The 20916-nt window shown below is 34.5% G+C and overlaps 1 protein-coding gene across 1 annotated transcript in view; it reads left to right on the forward strand.

Moving 5' to 3' along the window:
- Positions 1 to 20916, forward strand: part of ADGB (androglobin) — a 109352-nt gene that overhangs the window by 35080 nt on the left and 53356 nt on the right. The window contains exons 11-15 of the mRNA XM_029962717.1: positions 4485 to 4579; positions 6897 to 7071; positions 7865 to 7955; positions 11179 to 11323; positions 18848 to 18890. Coding sequence (XP_029818577.1) covers positions 4485 to 4579; positions 6897 to 7071; positions 7865 to 7955; positions 11179 to 11323; positions 18848 to 18890 — 549 coding nt within the window. The remainder of the gene's footprint in view (positions 1 to 4484; positions 4580 to 6896; positions 7072 to 7864; positions 7956 to 11178; positions 11324 to 18847; positions 18891 to 20916) is intronic.

The raw sequence follows: 20916 nt of genomic DNA on the forward strand, positions 1-20916 counted from the left end.
ATCCAAGGGATATATTCTAGAAATTGTGCAAAATGAGTGAAAGAGCATTAAAAACCATTGGGCAGAGTTTCCATATGAAAAATGACATGATAGTTAGATCTTTGTTCTACCACTTAAAGTACAGTTTATGCTCTTTTCTGAAAGACATTTAGTGTCCTGTGAAGAGGTTATTTGCAAAGATTAGTTGTTCAGGGCTAAAGTATGATGGTCAGAGAACTCTTTTATTTTAAGTTTGAACCAGAAAAGACTTTCGGAAAACAGTAAGAGGTAGATATCTCTCTAATAACAAAGCAAATTTAAGATTATTAGACTGCAAGAAAAAAAAACCTTGCAATTTGAAATACTACTGAATTACAATGCATTTTTGTTGTAAGATTGTAGCCAAAAGAGAAAGGTCTTACAGGCTTTATGAGACACATGGTCTGCAGAGTGGCCCAGGACAGTAGAACCATTGTTGTGCAAAAAATAACGTCTGAAACTAGGTCTTGGTTCAAAGTCAGACTCCAGAGGCAGTAGTTGTAATAAGTTCCTGATTTGTTCTTGGGAATTTTGTAACAGTGACTTTACTTAATGCAGCAATGCTTTTTTCTTTTTTCTCCCTCGTAAGTGACTTGAGAAGTATTTCATTCCCAGCATGATAAAAGTGCTTATTTCCCTGCTGTAAGCTTTCACTCTACCTATTGTGTGTGAGGACTTCAGGGAAATTTTTCTTCTTTCTAAACTATTTCTAAAAAGATATTTGGCTACTCATGATGCTGTTTATATTTAACTTTTAAAATGGCAAACCATTCTGTATTCATTGCATTGTATATTAATTACCTTGCTTATTTTCATATGCATTGACATACTATTTACTTCTAAGTACTTGGAAACTTCTCTTACAGGCTTTTGATTTTGATTCTGTTATTATGTTGTAGTGGGTTGACACTGTCTGGCAGCTAAGCCCCAACCCAGCCACCTGCTCACTCCCCACAGTGGGACAGGCGATAGAATCAGGACTGAAGCTCTTGCCCACTCCCAGCATACTCTCTGGGGTAGTGGAGTGAGAAACAGAAGATTTAGCACTATGTGAGCTCTGCTCAGCAATAACTCACGTATTGGTGTGTTATCAATAGTGTTTTGATCACAGATCTAGAACACAGCACCATATGGGCTGATCTGATGAAAGTTAGCTCAGCCCCAGCCAGATCCAATACAAACATGCACAGTTCTGATTCACTTGCACAATTAGACCAATGCCTGCTGCACCTTGCAAATACAGTATGAGTTGCAGGATCCTTGAAGTATTGAGCTTGTTTCTCTATTCATCCAGTTGTGTGGATACAGCAGAATAACAAACCCTTCACATGATCAGCCAGTCCTCCTCTTGAGGGCAACAAACTCTTTTGTCCTGTTGCTTATCAGTGAGTACTCCTTGAGAAGCTTTTATATATTCATATATTCCTCCTACTGGCCCGTTTTAGTGCACAATCTGCTCTTTTCTACTCATTAGATTTCCTTTTTAGTAACTAACCTTTCACACTTAGGGAGTCCCCTTGTTTCATAAACAGTTTTTATGATTATATAATGCGATATGAGCTACTTAGTCCCCTTGTTCCTATGAAGAATCACCACTCTGCTTTCTATTTAGGTTTCTAAGCTAAAGAGTTTCCTGATAGTTTTTGATCTGCTGGAAAGGGAATACTATTCTACTTTGGAGGGCAATAGCTAGGAATTTGAGAATTTGTTCTACAAACCAACCATGTATCTTGCTAATTCTCATTGTGCCTTGATACCAGTTTTGTAATTTGAGATATTAGTATTTTCTGTCACAGAAGTGTTGAGATTATTATTATGCTTAAAAGTTTTTGAAATCATACAAGTAGATCTATAATGTTAATCATCTAAGTCAATGAGATACATATCACATAACAGTAAAGCTCTTATAATTTTTCCTTTACATATTCAGAAGATATTTCATTTACAAGAGGGATTGAAGCCTAATATTCTCTTTCATTTTTTCAAATGCATATTGTCATTTTGTGATATTTATGTCAATTCTGAAGAGCACATAGATTGTTTTCTGAAAACCAAACAAATACCTTCCGATAGGTAAAGCTAATCCATGACTAACACAACAGAAGTCAACATGTGAGCTGTACGCCTGATGTTCAGGATATTGAAAGCCAACTGAGTATTTTCATTGAATGGGTTGGATTGGAAGGGACCTTAAAGATCATCTAGTTCCAACCTCCCTGCTATGGGCAGGGACACCTTCCACTAGACCAGGTTGCTCACAGCCCCATCCAATCTGGCCTGAAACACTTCCAGGGATGGGGTATCCACAACTTCTCTGGGCAACTTATTACAGTGCCTCACAGTAAAGAATTTCCTCCTTACATCTAATCTAGATCTACTTTCTTTCATTTTAAAGCAATTGCCCCTTGTCCTATCATTCCATACCCTGTTAAGAGTCTCCAGTTTTCTTGTAGGCTCCCCCTTAGGTACCGAAAGTCTACTCTAAGATCTCCTTGGAGCCTTCTCCAGGCTGAACAACTCCAACTCTCAGCCTGTCTTTGTAGGAGAAATGCTCTAACCCTCAAGATAATCTCTGTGGCCTTTGTCTGACCTCATTACTTCTTGGAAAGTTAAACTTCACCATCAGCTCTTGTTTGACAAATAAATATTTAAGAGAAACGTTGAGTGAGAAAATTCTTTGCAAGTCTTCAAAACATATGACAAAAAAAATAAAAACAGTTTAAACCTATTAAACCAAACAATTTTAGTTCCTGACCTTTCTTTTTAAGTGTGTGGAGATACATATTATGTGGATCAATTCAAATGATACTTTCCTTTCTCTAAGGGAGAGAGGAGCATGTGTTCAGGTTGTGTAGTACTCACTCTCTGTAAATGAATTTACAAACCTGCAAGTGTGAAACATAAGCAGCTACACGGATTCATAAATTTTTAACAAAACATCGCAGAATTCTTATATCTACACTGATGGATATAAATAATAGGCTTTGCTTAATCTACCTGTATTGCTGTACCATATATTATAGTATTTTTCATCTAATAATACAATTTTATCAAGGCTATCAGTTTTAACTGGTTTCCACAGATGCTGAATTCACACTAATCAACAGCACACAAATAATTTGCATACATCCTCCTCATTTTTGTATGGTGAAAAAGGATCAAATAATACATAATTTTTTAAGGCAACTAGCATAATGTGCAAAATCTTTCTAGTATTGTTAAAGTGGATAAGATGTGCCTGTTTAATCATTGGCATGCTCTAATAATTTGTTCACTGTTGTTTATTGTCTGCTCTGCAGATAATTTATTCACAACCCATCTGGACTGAGTATGACAGCTTTACATTCCACCTGGTATTTGATTAAATACTTTTATTTGGGAAATACTCCTCACAAGCAATGAGAATGGTATACTTTGTAGCATATATTGGTCTGTAATGTGTAGGACATCATAGCTATTGCTGTATTTCAAACAGATCAGATATGTCAGTAGGGACTGAGATTAAAGCTAAATTATAGCCTTGCTTTTGAATAAGTTGAAACCTACAACTAGCACAAGAGCTGTGGTTAACATGGGAATCACAAGCATGCAGAGAGAAATATTAAGAAAGTAACTCTAACTTACCATCAGCTTATATTTAACTGGGTAATGGAATTTCAGCCATCATTCAGGAATTATCGATGGCTTCTTTCACAGACAGGGTATGATTTGATTGTGTGGTTACCTTGTACAACAGATTTCTGGGGGTAACAAAATGAATATATACCTCCTATTATGCCTTGCCTATAGCAGAATTACAGGAAAACAAGCTCTCTTAAGGTGTGTGCATTAAGAAGTATGGGTTCCCTCTCACACTTTCTGAAGCAGCCATCATTACCTCCAGTTTTTCATCTCCTTGACAGAAGTAAGAGCAGTAACCCTGGTTTACAGTCACTCTGTTTCTCAAACTACTAATCTCAATCTTCATATCCATTGGCAGGAGTGGTCACAGCTCTGCCTTTGGATCCTTTTTTGGCAAGGTCAAATTTTGCCTTCATTGGTGAGAAGCCTTTAATGCATACTCACCAATCAGGATGTTTTCACTTCCTCTATCCAGATGATGTGTATTGTTTTCTTTATGCTAGTATCTACTGTTTATAAAATTTGAGGCAAAACAAAAGAACAAGATTGAAAACTACCTCTAACCTGTTGTATTTTCTGTTAATAATTTATGTAAAAAATAAGTGAAATGTGCAAAGGTTGTGATTATTTAAATAAGTAAGGATTAAAATGAAGTGTTTTTTCTATCCATGGCTTCTTTTTCAAATATTTTACAATGAGCTCTGCTTTTGAATGAAGTAACAGAGTCAGACAAAGAAAAGAAAAATAAAAATAAGGCAGAGAAAACAAAATAATTTAGGGTGTGGTATAACTACCTTTATTTACTGTTTATCTTATTCTAAAGCATTTTAATGTTTTCTGTGTAGAATCTCCTGTACCAACCCAGCCAGAAATGGTCGTGTATGCCGGCTGTATACCACTTCATTTGTTTGAAGAGGATATTTTTTCATTAAAGCAGATGGTAAGGTTCTGTGATATCAGGACAAGAAAGCATTCCTTATTGCACTGTCAGAGTGTTTCATTTTGTGTCAACTATGTTGTAACAAAGAGAATACAATTAGCACAGTGAAACAGTAGGTAATTACTATCTGTTAAATTTATATTTCGGTACTTCTGTATTCTAAACATGTATTTTCCTGCCAAAGCCTGCTCATTTTTTACTGTTCTCCCCTTTCCTCTGGATCTCGGAAGCTAAAGTCTCCAGGGAGAGACTAGTTGTGGGCTAGAAAATGCATCATGATTAGATACTTCTGAATGGAGAGTCTAATTATTTTAAGGGCTACTCGAAAAACATGAATTTTATTTTTTTTAGGACTCCAAAAATAGTGACTTCTCTGATATACATTTTCTAATATGTTGTTTGTTGTTCTATGAGAAATATCATGTTTATATCAATTTCTATCATTAGTGTTGTAGCTGGTGAAAGCAGCTGGAGAAAGTGTAGCACTTCATGATACTGGGGTAAATTTCTACTTAGTCACTCACACTCCTCAGAAGGCTACTTATAATGCCAGAGCAGGCTTTCTTGATTATTGATAGTTTCCTTTTTTTTGGACATTTAAATCATATTTATCATAATTAGGTAATTAAAATTTAAGCTGCCATCTCAGGAAACTGGTAGGCTTCATTGAATAAAGAAATTTCCAGAAATAGTTTGCACATATTATGCTTTACTGCTCTTAATTCTTGAACTATTTTCTTTTTTAAAATTCTGCTATGTATTTTATGCTGTTTTCAAGATTAGTTTGTTACCTGCAATTTTATTTTAATTTATCTTAAGGTCTTAGTCAATACTCTCTTTGCTAAAAATAGGTAATAGTAGTCATCAAAAAGCAAAGTGGAAATGGTGACATAGGGTTATATGTTTCCTGCCACCTAACACCTTAAGTATCATCTTGACCACAGTTTTTTGGGATATAGAGATTACTGAAAAAGGAGTGTGGCAGACCAAATAGTATGAGGCAGATACATCTATATATCTAAACAAGTATTTAAGTAAAGACTGATAAAAAAATTGAAGTTGTCAGAAATTAAATATAGGAGATAGTTGATTTCTTATGGATTAAAAAAAAAGCCCATTTCCAAGCTTTATTTGAGAGCTGATAGAAATATAGCTTGGAAGAGTGGGTTCACTGGGATAACAGTTGCTCCCTAAATTTGGAAAAAATTTTGTCATTGACTGCAGCTGTGCCAGAATTTCTCTCCAGAATTTTTGCAGTATCCTTTTTAGCTTTGCCTTCTAGTGTGCATGCCCTTGGATTGTTGTAGTTTGAATTTGTTTTAATTTGCTCATATAAAAGGAAAAAAAATTCAATAATTGAGTCATCCAAGTCTGTCATGTAATCAGGAGCTAACAAGTTCTCTTCTATGGCTCCTAATTGGTCTTCTTCAAAAGCCTTTCTAGTCTTAGATATTTTAACTGGCATTTTTAATTTCATTCCTTACTCTTCAAATAACCGACAACCACAACTACATTCTTCTCTGTAGAGTTCATAAATATGGAACCTCGGGAATATTTGACAATGAGTAGAAGCAGAGACTTGCTGATGAGTATATTAAAGAAATAAGTTGTAGGTGATTTATTTAGTGTGTAAAGGAAGGTGTGTTTTTAAAATAAGAAGGATGTACAAGTCTTGTAAGAGAACTTTCAGTTCTGACAAATCTTAGGTCCTGGACCATTATTATTTTAATGGGAAGAGCACCACTCCATGTCCACATTTAGAACTGCTCTTAAGTGTGTTACTAAGGGCTTTGGTATACAAGTCAACTGGAGTATCTTTAATGTTTTATAAATGAGCCAGCAGATAAAAAGCTTAACTTTAATTATGTGTTGATTCAAAGCAGTACTACATTATGGAGATTCCACAAGTTATCTAAAAGGCCAACTGATTTTAGAATTCTGCCACTTTATAAATTCAGCTTGAAGTAAGGAATTTTCCCCCCAGAGAAAGCATTTTTAAATATGTTTATTTAAAGGAAAATGTTGTCCCCATTGCTTTTTTACATATTCCTTCTCTTCACTTGTATGTTTTCTGCAGCAACTAAAAAATCTATTATGAAAAGTAAAATACATGTAAGCACTTCTAAGTATACTTTTTCTGCTGAATATCAAATTCTAATTAGAATGTTTTTGGATAGTCTGGTCAGGCAACTATTTTTGTTTCATTTGTTATTCAAGGTGTTGGATGCTTTTGCGTACATACTGCTCTTTTTTGTTAGGCAGATATGGTGAGAAAGGAGATCTGGCCCCAGTCAGATTATCTTTTTGTGTTTCATAGGCTGATTCTTCAGAGAAGATGAGGCAATATGGGCTTTCCCACATACACAGCCATCCTGTCCTCATCACTAGAACTAGATCCTGTCCTCTGGTAGCACCACCACAAGAATCACCAGTTCCTTGTTGGAAGCTTTTCCGTCAGAAAAATAAAATTTTTGTGACATCTGAACCCAAAGGTTTGTCTACTAAAGCCTCCGAAATAAATTTGTAATTACATTTTAATTACTATGAGCATTTTCAGGGCCATATTTATCATCTATTAGTTTAATTTCAGTTGAACTTTTGATCTCTTTTTTTATTTAGGTTTTGCCAATTTTGTATTACCTCCTCTTAGCAATATTTCTTAAATGCTTTGAGAAGTGTCTCAATTTATGTTGAAAAAAGCACTCTAGTGAAGAAAATGAAGAGGGAGTGTTATCAAAGCAACACAAGCTCTCTGATGCAGAGCCAGGAAAGGTTCAGAACACCTTTCAAAAATTTAAAGTACGTGACTAGTACTGCTGCATCATTTTTTAGAGTAAATTTTTTTTACTAGGTTTTGTCTATACTGCATAATGAAATTAAATGCATGATATATGATAGCTTGAATATGAAAGTGTTACAGGCATGCTAGTAAAGTATACTGGGATAAAAACCAGGAAATTGGCAAAGGCAAAAATGCCTCTGTAGTTGTTTTGAGCTACCCTGGCTAACTTTACATATAGGTTAGGCACACTTTTTAATACTTTGCAGGATGAGGATTAGAGTGTTAAACTTTTTTTTCATGATACATCACCTAGAGTCACCCTTGATTCTTCTGTTCCTTTCAAGTGTATGTGATGATACTTGGAGAATTATTTAGAGGTGACAAATCCTCATTGGAAATTATTTGTCAAAATAATTATATCATATATAAAATAATGATAATAATAACAACAATAACAATAATAACAATATTTCTTATATATTTAACAAGTTACTTTTTTCCAGAGCCTGAAGTAAAACCACCTGAAGAACATGTTGAGATTGCTAGCCTGTTTTTGAATTACAAATTGAATTTGATCAGAATACCAACAGACACGTAAGTATTTAATGTAGCTACAGCATTAGCGTTGTATCGTTAGTCCATTTCACTGTGAAAGTGCAATTGGCTGATCTTTACTTGTGTCATAGGTTAAAACTACTCAGATCATGTCTGAAGCACATCCCGACAGAGAGCACTCTGTTGCTGTCATGTAATTAATCAGCTATCAGTGAACTGTACATTTAGGATCAATATCAGCAATAAAATATATAAATTACTATACTAGATGGTTACAAAATGTAAATAAACACTTGCACATTTCAGAAGACCTTTCTGTAGCTAATCTCAAGAATTTCTAATCCAGCACATGGAGGCATACATATGCAATTATGCGTACCCTCCTGGCATTGAGGGTTACAATTTACAAGCACACCTTCTGTTCTGAGAGTGCAGCCCACACCTCCTTTTGGAGATGCAAGTTGGAGTGCTCTAAGCTTTAACTACTGCTCCCTAAAATCTGCTAATATACACACCGGTGAGAAAGATCCAGGAGGTGGACATGCACACACCCTAGGGGTGGGTCCCAACTTGTATGAACAGTCCCCTAGGCAGATGCACACTTCTCAGGGCTTCTGACATTGAAGAACAGGGAGCACTGTCAGGCAAAGACACTTTGCAAGATTCTCTAATCAGCGGGCAAAAAGATGTAGAATATTCAGTAGATCGCTTCTGCCAGAAATAGGAATATTCTTTAATCTCTTCCAAATTTTTCCTCTAACTAATGGTCTTTTATAATTCTTGAACATAACAAGGAAGTAATTGACTGGCCAATCAGTACTTTCATGGGCATTACATGTTTGGCACGGAACAGTTAATGTTTATGAATAAAAGAGACTGTTCTCTGTTCATTATAGTTGTTAGCACAAGCCTGAGAGTGCAGGTGAAGAAGCTCATGCTCAAAACACAACTTTGTATAAATGCCTTGTGTTAAAAACTGTTTGGAAGTCTTACAAACCCTTGAAAACAGGAGTCTTTCTACACAGTGTCCTAAAGAAGTTTCAGAAAATGGTGTATACATGGCTTCTAGTCAATATTCAATATGCAACATAATACTTGCTCCCTGAGAAAAAAAGAAAGTTTACTATTATGTGTATTAGGGCTTTTTTTTTCCTATGACCCACTACACAGTACATTTCTGTCAGGCTTCAGCTTATGATGTGAACATTCAGTAGACAAGTTCTAAATTGTTAATCCAATCTCTTTTATTCTGACTGAACTCCTGCCATGAAGCATTGAATGAGTGAATGGGGTAACATAAGACTGGTGACTTGTCGCTAGTGGGGTTCCACAGGGCTCCATCTTAGGCCCTGTGCTCTTCAACATCTTCATAAATGACTTAGATGCAGGACTGGAAGGTATTCGAAGCAAATTTGCAGATAACACAAAACCTGAAGGAGCTGTTGACTCCCTCAAAGGTAGTCTAAAACTTCCTTGTGAGAGAAAGAACAGGGGCAGGCACTGATCTCTTCTCTGTGGTGACCAGTGAGGCAATGGCCTGAAGTTGTGTCAGGGGAGGTTTAGGTTGGATATTAGAAAGAGATTCTTCACCCAGAGGGTGGTTGGGCACTGGGACAGACTCCCCAGGGAAGTGGTCACAGCACCAAGCCTGACAGAGTTCAAGTGTTTGGACGATACTCTTGGGCACATGATGTGATTCTTTGTCATCCCATGGGGATGGGCCTTTGTAGGGCTAATGGTTGGACTTGATGATCCTCGGGGGTCCCTTCAAACTCAGCATATTCTGTGATTCTATATCATTTACCAAGTCTACACAAAAAGATTTATGTCATTTTGAAGGATATTTCTTTTCTTGAGACTGAGTCCAAGAACAGGTTGTAAATTGTGGAGATGTGTATATTTTTTTAGGGTGTGTACACCTTTTGTTAAGTACATCTCTATGTAAACCGACTAAATTACAGAAGTCACAGGTTCTCCATTTTGATCATCATAATTGGATGGACTGATAACAAACCAGTTGGATTTTTTTAATTCATTTTGAACAGCAGCATTTGTCCATGGAAGAAGTGACCTTGGCATATTCTGGGAATTTAATTTTTTTGCTGATGCATTTGCATTTTATTGGTTAAAAATACTTAGATTACTTACTGTTTGTTTTCAAAAAGTAGGAGTAGAAATACATAATAATGCTCTAAGCAATATCCATTAATAAGCTATCAAAAGAATGAGAGATTAACAATTATTATGTTGAAGTATTTGCATGTTAACATTTTATGTTGTTTTTTCATATTTAATAGATTGCTTTATGGTCAAATTACCCTATTTTGTGAAGGAAGTTTATTTAATGTGCTAAGTTTCTATGACAATCTAATGTAATCTTTTGTGATTTAATTAACAGGTAGTAGCCAAAAATATATAGCAGATATTAGCATTTCATTAAAATAAATATTAATAGTAAATAATATAGCTGTCTAAATAAGATAAGGGACTTAGATACACAATTGGGACTGCAAGTTTTTAATCTCTTCTTTTTATTCTAATAAAATATTTTGAAACACTCAAAGGCAAGATAATTGTGGCTGTTACTGCAAAAGAACATTATCTCAGTCCTTAAGAAGGGGGCTAGATAAAACATGCTTATATTTCAATTTTTTCTTTATTGCTGTAAGTTACACATTTAGGTCTAATTGGCATGTGTGCAACATCATTTTGGTCTTACTCTCCTAGTTCACTTTACAAATAAAGACTTACTTATATATCCATCAGTTTTTATTTCTGCTTTCAGTGAAGTCAGCAACAGACCTTTCTTTTACTACAAGCAGAATAGGCCTGCACAGGTTTCCTTGGTTATCGTGTGTGTTAGCTGTCTGGTTGCTATGGAGACCCATTTTGAGGGAAAAGACAAAAAGTATTGTGACACAAAATACTTTGTTCTATTCTTTTGCCATATCTCCAGTCAAGTAGTAGTCTTTTCTTGTCTAGAGGCCATAGTAATTTATTCACTTCTGGCATTATTGTCTGGTTTTCCTCAGCTGACTTGAGGGTTAGTTAAAAGATCTTTCTAGGATATATGGGTGTTTAGTGCCAAGCCAGTAATGACAAGGAATATATGAATATATATATATTCTGTGCTGCCTTATGAAGCTCTCAGAATAAAAGAGACACAAATTATTTTGACAGAATTCTGTTTAGAAGTTATGAAGATTGTAGTTTAAAGGAAAATGTATAGCTTCAAGTGTCTGAGTTTTCTTTTATTATTTAGCCACTTTCCACAGTCTACCATCACAAAAGGATTTCATTCTCTATCCCATCTCGCTTCTGTTACTGAAAGTGATGAAAATGAAAGTGACAGTAATGTGGATATGAATCGAAATGGAAGACACTCAAATGCAGAAGATTGTTCTCAGGTAATAATATTCCTATTTTTTTTTAACTTGACCTAGTTTTATATTCTAAAGGATAGTAAAATAGAAAAATATAGGTTTTTAAAGACATTTCAGTAAGGTTTCTGTTGCTATTTAAGTAACTTCCTTACCCTTTCCACTTCATAGTTATATTGATGTGTATTGGATGGGAAATCTTTCTTAATTCTTTTTGCTTTAACTTTCTTTTTACGATTTATTCCTCAGATTCTAAAAGTTTTATTGCTAACACTATCAAATATTTTGATGGGAGTATCTTAAAAAAATAGGAGTCTTTGTAAATAAATGTTAGTTTATGGATAAATGTTATGATTAGTTTATTTCAGCTGCAGTGAAAGATGTACCTAGGGATGTGACTAGAAAAATGTAAGCCTTATAAACACATGCCTTAAAATGGCATCCTCATTTCGATCTTAGTGGAAAGACTCCTGGCTTCATCTAGAAAAAGGCTTCAATGCTCAGGTTGCCTGCCCTTAAATTTCACAAGTTCTGCTTTCTAAAGGAATCCTCAGCCATGGTTTAGACCCTCAGGCTTCCTGAGCAACTCTGAGAGAGAATGTTTCTCTAAACAGGTTCACTGCATGAAGCACTGACCACAGGTTCACTCAAAATACCCAAGTAAATGCTAGGTACTAGGTAGAAGTCTCCACCGTAATTTTCCAAGATAGATAAGATGAATCTTACCTAAGTTCAGTAAAACATTATTAGGATGGCTTTGGGAAGTCATCCTTTTGGAACAACTTTTGGAAGTGGTAATTACTGTGATTTTTTTTTGTTGTTGTTTCTGGCTTTGTTTTTAAATTGGAATGTGCATGTTCTACTAAGTTCTGCTTTTAGACAGACCTGTAACGAAATGCTCCCTCTAATGTTTGAATCTTACACGCTTAAAAGAGAAAAAATTATACTTTCAAAGAGTCTCTGGACAATACACTGTTTCATGAAAAATATTTCATATGGGGAAGCAATTGCTAACAGAGAAGTAGAGACTTAAATATTCAAAAAAACAAACAGAGTTCCACTGAAATTATTTTATTTACTCACCACCTACAAAAGAACGCATTGTGGCAGTACCAGCATGTCTGCTCAGAAGAGCATTTGATACATTTCTCTTTTTAACTTTAAGAAAATACAGGGAAAAAGCAGTCTAGGGAACATGTAAGTGCTTTCAGTGATGTTATACTCAAAATCTGTATTTGACTCAATAATCGAGTTATATTTGGGGGAAGATGATGTTTCAATTTGTAAATGTTTGCTGCAGTTCCTCCCTCTATATTTATTTGCCCTTCCAAGTAAAGACTGAGTACTTCTTCCATATATGTTAAATTCAATGTCATTACATGTTGAATATATAATATATAATATATCCAATATCATTACTGTATTACAATATAGAAAATAACCTATAAAATGTGTTCATTCATAGTTGTGTGTAAAGGAAAAACAGCAACCAAGTCCTTATCCATGCAGTCCAGCAGTAAGGACAACCTAATTGTTTTAAAGTCTCTACTGTCATTTTCTGGGACAAACCAATAAATATACTTGGGGTTAACATTTGTAGTATCTGGTTGATGTATAGGAAATGTTTGTAGGGTTACAAAATGTGTTTGAGGACCAAAGATATACTATTAAGAATAGTATGTCATGAGGTACTTTCATGAACAAGCAAAACAAAATTTAGTTTGGTAAATTTTGAAATAAATGAGAAATAATTTTTTATGTAACTTTTGGAGTGCCCGTTCGCATGTTTCCTGTGCAGGCTACACTCTAACACTATTTTTATATTTCAGATTTATATGTATATTGTGTGTCTAGAAAATGTATATGTGTGGATATCACTACTGGATATTAATGATTTTAAAATAAGGCAATTCTCTAGTGAAGGCGAATACTTTACAGTTGAATTTATAATTAGCTATTCAGTATTTTGTGGACATTTTATAAACAATAGCTGAATTAGTACTTTAATAGTGCTTCACCTTCAAAAGTCTTTTTAATACTGGCAACTTACAAAAATCATTACAAAAGCAGAAAGGTAAAAAGGAGCTGTAAGTAGCATATTATATAATAATTATTGCTTTCATTACTTCAGTCTCTAGATGTAAAAATATAGATTTGGTTACTTATGAATTAATAGATGTTTATGTGCTGGAAGCATAAAAGCAGTTTGGAATGCCACTTAGATTTTCTCCCCTAGTCCAAGAGGGATGTAGAAGGCTGATTTGTTATGGTGGGACGTGCAGTCAAGGTGAGACAAGGACAAGTAAAAAAATACAAGAAAGAGAGACATTGATAAAACTGGAATGGTTGGAAGAAGACATGAATGTAATGTAGGCTGATGGCAATCTGATTAAAATATGAAATGTAAGAAGTCATCAGCAGCTAATTGACTTATACTTGAACTTTACTTTCGCCTCAGTTTAAATCTCAGCTGAAAAATGCTACATCTATTAATAGATGAAGTATGCAAGTAGAACTTCATTTGTACAGATTGGAATTGAAAATAGTTTTTATCCTGCAGAACAATCTTCTTTATTTCACGTATTAAATTTTTTTAGCAACAAAATTATGTGGATACTTCTGGGAGATTCATAATGGGAGGGCTTTCTTTCTGTAGTTATAAAACTTGAAATAACAATACGCATGACTACTTTTTTTTAAAAAAAGTCAATTAGTGATTAAAAAAGCAAATGCTGAAAGAGGAACTTTGATATCCCCAACTCACTAGATTATTGCTAATATTTAGAATTTTTTATTGTAGTATACTGAGTGTGAATGAATTTGTCTCCATTTTGAACTGTGTGATTGTTATTCAGGAGACCTCTGCTTTAAAACTTTTGATACAGATTTGGTAAATGCAGCAGTTTTATGCTTTAAACTGACTGAAATTCAGTCAGCTGCTGTGCCAGATGCTCAGTAAGTTTAGATTGACATATTTCAATTCATTCCAATGTAAACTGTATGAAGTAACATAACTGAATATCTGATTCACTGTTCCTAAGGTCTGTTGTCACAGAAACAGAGACTAGGGATAAATGAAAGATGAAATTTTAGAACCTGGATATACCTCCTTTGAAGAATATAAAGTTGAAAGACATGCCGTTATCCTTCATGTCCCTGAAGTACTCATGCAAAAAAATAATGTTTTATTATTGATTTTTACAAACTTTTTTTTTCCCCATGAATTTCCCATTGACTCTGATTTTAAAGTTCTGAAAGCTTTCTGGATTTGCATTCAGAAAAAAAATCTTTGAAAATATCTTATTTTGGTAATTAAATTGATCTTGAATCACTGTTATTAAGAAAATACATTTTATTAATTTTTTGTTTAAAAACTGCATGACTTAGGGCCAAATTGTTTAATGGAGAGGCTCTCTATTATTCTTGCTCAACACAAACCGAAGTAATTTATATGTGTAGAATGCACTGAAATACATATAGAAGTGTTTTGTAGCTGGAAAAAACCAAAATTGTCATCATATGTAAATTACACTGTGTCTTGCAGTTTTATTCAACAGTAGTTTTGTCAAATGCTTCTGAGAAATAGATTATCTTGGAGTAGTGTTTTCTTGTAAATCTACTGCTCAAAAGCCTACTTGAATATTCTTCATTGTGATGTATTCTTCAATAGAAGTTATCTGCAGTTCCATTGAGAAGAAAACTTTATGTGTTCTGTTTGAGGAAATGTTGGGCAGTAACTAAGCAAGACAATCTAATCCAAATATGTTTACCATCAGTATGTGCAATGGCTACTAGATATCTTAATAGACTGACCTGATTGCTACATTCATAAATCTTAAGCAGAACACTTTGATTTCTCTTTGTGGCTTCTTCAGTGTCAAGCTCCCTGGCAATGCTGATTTCTAAAGCAAAAGTGTTAAAGTCTCAACTCTCTCCCAGTGACATAAACACAATACCCTTGTTCTTTGATGTTTATCTCATTTTTCTTACTTCAGTCCATCCTTTTATATATTCAAACTCAGTCTTACTTTTTCCTTTACAACTGATACCGGTCTACGTAGTTTGCCTGCTCTGTTGTGTGCTCTTTTCGTGTTCCCCATAAACATTACGGACTATTGTGTCATAATAAGCTTTTTCTTCATCTCATTCTAATCCTTCTTGTGATATATTTCATAAACCCAGTGAATTGGGATTGAGTCAAGAAAAGTGCTAGGTAGAAAATAAAAAAAATCTATTTTCTTTACAAATTTTACAGTTCTGAAAATTACTTCAACCTGCATATTATTTCCAGGGGAAAAAAGTATACATGAGATATGAGGCATGTGAATTAGAACAGGGACTTGAGAAGAAGGACACAAATTTAGACATTTGTGGTATAGAGACACTTTTTGACGGGCCAGCAATTATCTACTTGCATGTACATACTGGACAGGAGGCTGAAAAATACAAACAACCCCTTGAAAATAATAAGATAGCTATTAATTTATGGATTACCATTATTTTTACAATTATTCATTAATGATTATAAAACATAGTAGATTATAACTTAGATTTTTAAGTTAGCCATGGAATTTTTCTCACAATTTGCATTCTGATTTCCCATTCACTGAAGAAGAACAATAAGTAATTCTCCCAGAATCTGCATGCATCCTTCCATATTTCACAGCTGGATTCAAGTCTTTTTAAATTTCTTTCTTTATCAGATACTGTGGCAGCAAATCTGAGCTTTCAGGCAATATGTGTTCACTAAGGAGGAAATACCTTTGTTTTCTCTTCCTGTGTCTATGTCTTAAACACTGTAGATGAGGCAATAGTACAACAGAATGAGAACTTTCTTGACACTCCAGTTGTCTCCAAATCAGTGAGGTTTAGGTAGACGAACACATCCCGTATCATTAGAAAAGCAGACAGCTTTTTGACTATGTTATGTTTGTACTCCAAAATCTGAGTAAATGAGCCTAAAGGAGTCTCTACATAGTTGTGGTTAGATTGCTTTCACAGCTCAGATTGGCTAAAGTTACGTTACCAAACATCCCGATTTTCCAGAGTACATTCTCCTTCTTTACTGGAAGTTCTATTGACACAGTTTTGGGGGGTTTCTGTATCTCTCCAGGCTTTCCTGCTGGCAGCTGTTAATACCAACAAAGTAGCTCTATATTAAGCTACCACATGTCCACATTAGAAATATGGATCATGTGTACTGTCCATGAACAGTATGTTGGGCAGAAAGTGCTAGACTTGTGCCAACGTTGCAATCTCCAAGGCTTATACAGTAGATCTCATATTTTTTTATACTTCAGGCATGCCCAGGATTTCTGAGAAGAAACTTGATAAATTGTACAGCTAACATGTATCTGTTTGGTAAATCCTGTGACTCCTACAAGAAATTTGGCAATATTGGAATCTTTCAAGTTGTAGGCTCACATGCAGCGATATGACAGCTCTATGCATGTACTTCCAAAGTCACAGTTTAAAGGGAGGAGATAGTCCATGTGTTACTTGAGGTTTTTCAGACTCATATGTTGAGGTATGACTGTTGACATGACATGATAAGTGATCACAGCTTGGCTTGTTTTGAACAGTTGTATGTACAGATTTCTGAAAACAGGAGCTGAAGTACATAGGTATTTGTAAGATTCTATAATGCCCTTTTCATCTCTAGAAAAATGAAAAATTAATCTAAAAAGGAACATGTAAAACATAATATATTTCAATTACTAAATTCTTAATCCAACTGGTAACAATTTCAGCCATGTCTGTATTTTTCTCTTTGTTGCTCTTTATACTAAATCTGTCTCCAGCTTTAACTTATGAATGTTCTTTAAAAAACACATAACAGATTTGGAATAGAATTTCCAATTCATGCTGTACAAAGATGGGACTTCCAAATTCTCTCAATAAACAATATTGCAGTTAAATTATATGTATTGAATTATTTGGTACTTCCTATTTTGGGATAGAGACTCCTAAATTTGTAGTTTGTTCCCTCAGCTCTGTCCTTTGTTTAATTCAGAGATTATCAAACACCTACAATTTTGGCAGAGATAAGATTCCTGAGCCTGTTCAGGGCCCATGGAGATTCTGTAAAAAAGGTTGCAGAAAGACTTTTACTGAAGCTGGAAATTAAACTAGAAAACCATAATGTTTTCCTCTAAGGAAACATTCACAGGTCCCTTCATATTATGTATGAAGGCTAGTCTGTTATAGGAGGGTTGAGGCAGACCTGGATTTACAGCACAATGACCTTATACAAGATTTAGGTACAAGATTTAGGTTGTTGTGATCTGCCATCAGTCTAACTCAGAGTCTAAATTAGGTCAGTCTGCCCCTCAAAATGTATTTTTACATTGTATTGAGAAAGCATAAACATAGCTCCAAGTCAGCATAGCTCCCACAGCTCCTCTTTGAAATGCAGAGTAGAAAATCACTGTGTGTGTCCAGCTGTTGGCCTGCTCAATGCTACCAGTTTCAGCACTAGCACCTTGAATACATGTAGAAGATGTGGGGAGAAGGGTGACAAATCTGGTTATAGGGAGACCTGGGATGAAAAGAAGCTTGCAAATTTGTTTGCAATAGCCTTTTTAGGCTTTAATATTTGACTTTGCAAAGGCAAAGCTAGTCCAACTAACCCATTAATAGTACTACATTCAAAAAGAAAGTAAACTGGAAACTGTGGAATCTCTTTCTCAAGCTCTACCTCATTAGAAAAAAAAAAAGTGGAAGTGAGTCTTTTTCAGTGTATGTCGTATTGCAGGCAAGAGGGCAATTGAAACGATGATTAGGCACATATTTTTAAATCAAAGATGTTAATCTCTCAAATCTTTGCAAAATATAACGAGTGGACTTTCTGAAAAGCTGGCTAACTTGATTTCAGCTTTAAGTGTAAGCAGCTATTGCATTCATATTAGCTCAGCAGCTCTAGCTTGGAGGGGGAATTGACCAGGATAAAGTTGTTTGCCAGAAACATTAAAAAAGAGCAGGCTACTTTTTATTTATGCAGTGATAGGAAACAAAAGATGCTATTGTAATCAAGCATGCTGTTGCTAATGACAGTTGTGTACTGTCACTTGCACAGCAAGAAATGCTTGTTGGAAAAGGAGCCCTCCATATACTTCTCAAGAATGAAAACACAAAAAACCAGAATTGCTTGTATAATAGGAGTAACTAGTTTTTAGAATAGAGCATATTTGATTGTCAAAAACCAGTAATATCAAAGAACATTGTTTTGATAGTGAAGTGGTAGGCATATGAAACAGCTTTTATCTTGGACTCCAGATCACACATACTTCTCTAGAAGCACATCAGTCTATCTAATGGTGGTATATATGTTGGTATTATGGTGAAATTTACCATTTTTATTTTTCTTTTAAGAAACCAACTGAAACCATAATGATAACTTAATAGTTTGTTCCTTTGTTTCTGGAAGGACTGCCCCAAAATCGAGTATTTTCTTTAACAAAATACTACAAGATTATAATTACCATTGTTGGCTTTTTTCTTCTTTTTCTTTGTTGTTTTGTTTTGTTTTCTTTTGTTTTCACCATATAGGAGACCACTCCCTTTGACCAGCAAAATGCAGAGAAACCCAGTAAAGGTAAGTGTGTATGAAGTTTATAGTCAGACTTCTGCCATTCCCATAGTGTTTTGCCTCAATGTTAATCCTCCTGTATATATATCAGAGTCTTACTTATTTATGGGTGTTGGCTTTCTGGGAAAAGATTTCAAAGAATTGGTATTAGCATGTATAATTATGTAGAGTAGAATCTCCAGTTTGATATTAAGAAAACCCTCCTAATTTACAAGAATATTTTGGAAAAAAACTCTCCAGTAAAATAAAGTGGATTTTGTACACTGAGCTCTTTTCCTAATCATTCTGAACTGTTCTTTCTTTTTTTTACTGAAAAATGACAAAAACCCCAACAAATTTCATTTTAATAAACTTTTCCTTTGAAATGTATTTGAGATCAGTATTGGAAGAGAATTCAAAATCTTATCCAAATGAATATCTCTTTGTTTAAGTGAATGTTTGAAGGATTTGATCACAAGAAGTTTAAAAATAAGAGCCTTCTTTTTAAAAGTGATCAGATTTTTTGGGTGCACAAATTTGTTGGGTCCTAAAACTGACTGCTAGGAAATACCTTTCCTTTTACCAGAGTTCTGAAAGTGAATCTCAGAGCAGAAGATGTGAAATACATGAATAGTATTCATGCATCATTTACACCATGATTCATACATGTGACACACATCTTGGTTTTGGTTTTCAACTATTCAGTCCACATAGAAGCCTATGCAGTGCATCTTTTCTTTTTAAGCATTTTTGAAGATTTGTTCTCATGGGCAGAAAAGGCTTAAAATACCATTTTTAAAAACTTTTTATTTTTACTTTGTTCTCTGTAAAATGTCCATGATCCCCACTTCTAATAATGGAGAAATACAATTAATATCCTCTCAGTTAAAGCATGTGGACAACTTCACAAGTTCTACAGTAACTGAGCCTGATAATTTAGATATTTAGATATTTTCCCAGATTATAACATTATCTTCGTTCTAGAAAAATGTGCAACCATCAACCATCTCTGGTAATCCCCAAATAGGGTAATACAAGATAAGGTTATAATGGGGGGAGGGAACAACCAAAAATTTGGATCGTACTGCAAGTATAATGAAGAGAGAGAGTTTATTTATGATATTTAAATATCTTGAAGCAAATGTAAATCATACTTCTTCCAAACCTATACTAATTAATTGGTTTTGTACTTTTAAGAACTGATAATGATTTCAGTTACTATATTGCTTGAATATCTTTTCTTATGAATTCTTAATTTCATTAACATCATCCTGGTAAAAAAAAGAACCAAACCATAAGAATCTTACTGTTTCAGAATGCTGCAAGTTAATGAGCTGCAAATACAAACTTTTGCTTATTCTCTCACAGCTCAATGCCAAAAGCTAATAGAAATATGGTAGTTTGCAGTAGATAACTTCACGCCTACCATGATTATGTTAGGACGTTGGAGTATTTTTGTAGCTCTCACAATTAATTAATTCTTAAGTTAGTGTATCTCAATGGCTGGATTGCCATCTTTTCTGCTGACTCAAAACTATGCTTAAGAAATGCCCATTGAAGAAAAGCTCCCACAGCTCAATCAAGGAAAAGGATGAAGTGGACCTATTTCCGTCCTCTGGCTTAGAATACTAATAATTCACATTGCTACTATACTGAAGTCTTTTGTCCTCAAGTTCTCTTCACAGTCTCCAGGCCATCTCAATCCAGGTGTTGTCATTTCTCTATTGCAAAATCCCTTTATACCAACTTTATTTAGGTTATGAGTGCTACTCTGTTTTAGTTCAAAACGATTCATTAGGAGTCTTTAAACTCCACAGAATATCTGATAGCATGAATCATGTACCAAAACTGAGATAAACAGATAAATCTTTTAAAAAATGTTTTATTTATGGGTATGGGGGCTTTAATACACTCTTAAACATGGCTAAAAATTGCTCAAATTTTGCAAAGAATGGGCATGAGAATTCAATAATTTTATCTCTTCAGAGTTTGGTTTAAGCAATTAGACAGTTAAAAATATGAATAGTCTAATGTCAGAAGAGTTCTTTCTGTT

The sequence above is a fragment of the Manacus vitellinus genome, unplaced genomic scaffold, assembly GCF_001715985.3.
Source record: "Manacus vitellinus isolate BGI_N305 unplaced genomic scaffold, ASM171598v3 scaffold_4_pilon, whole genome shotgun sequence".
NCBI lineage: Eukaryota > Metazoa > Chordata > Aves > Passeriformes > Pipridae > Manacus > Manacus vitellinus.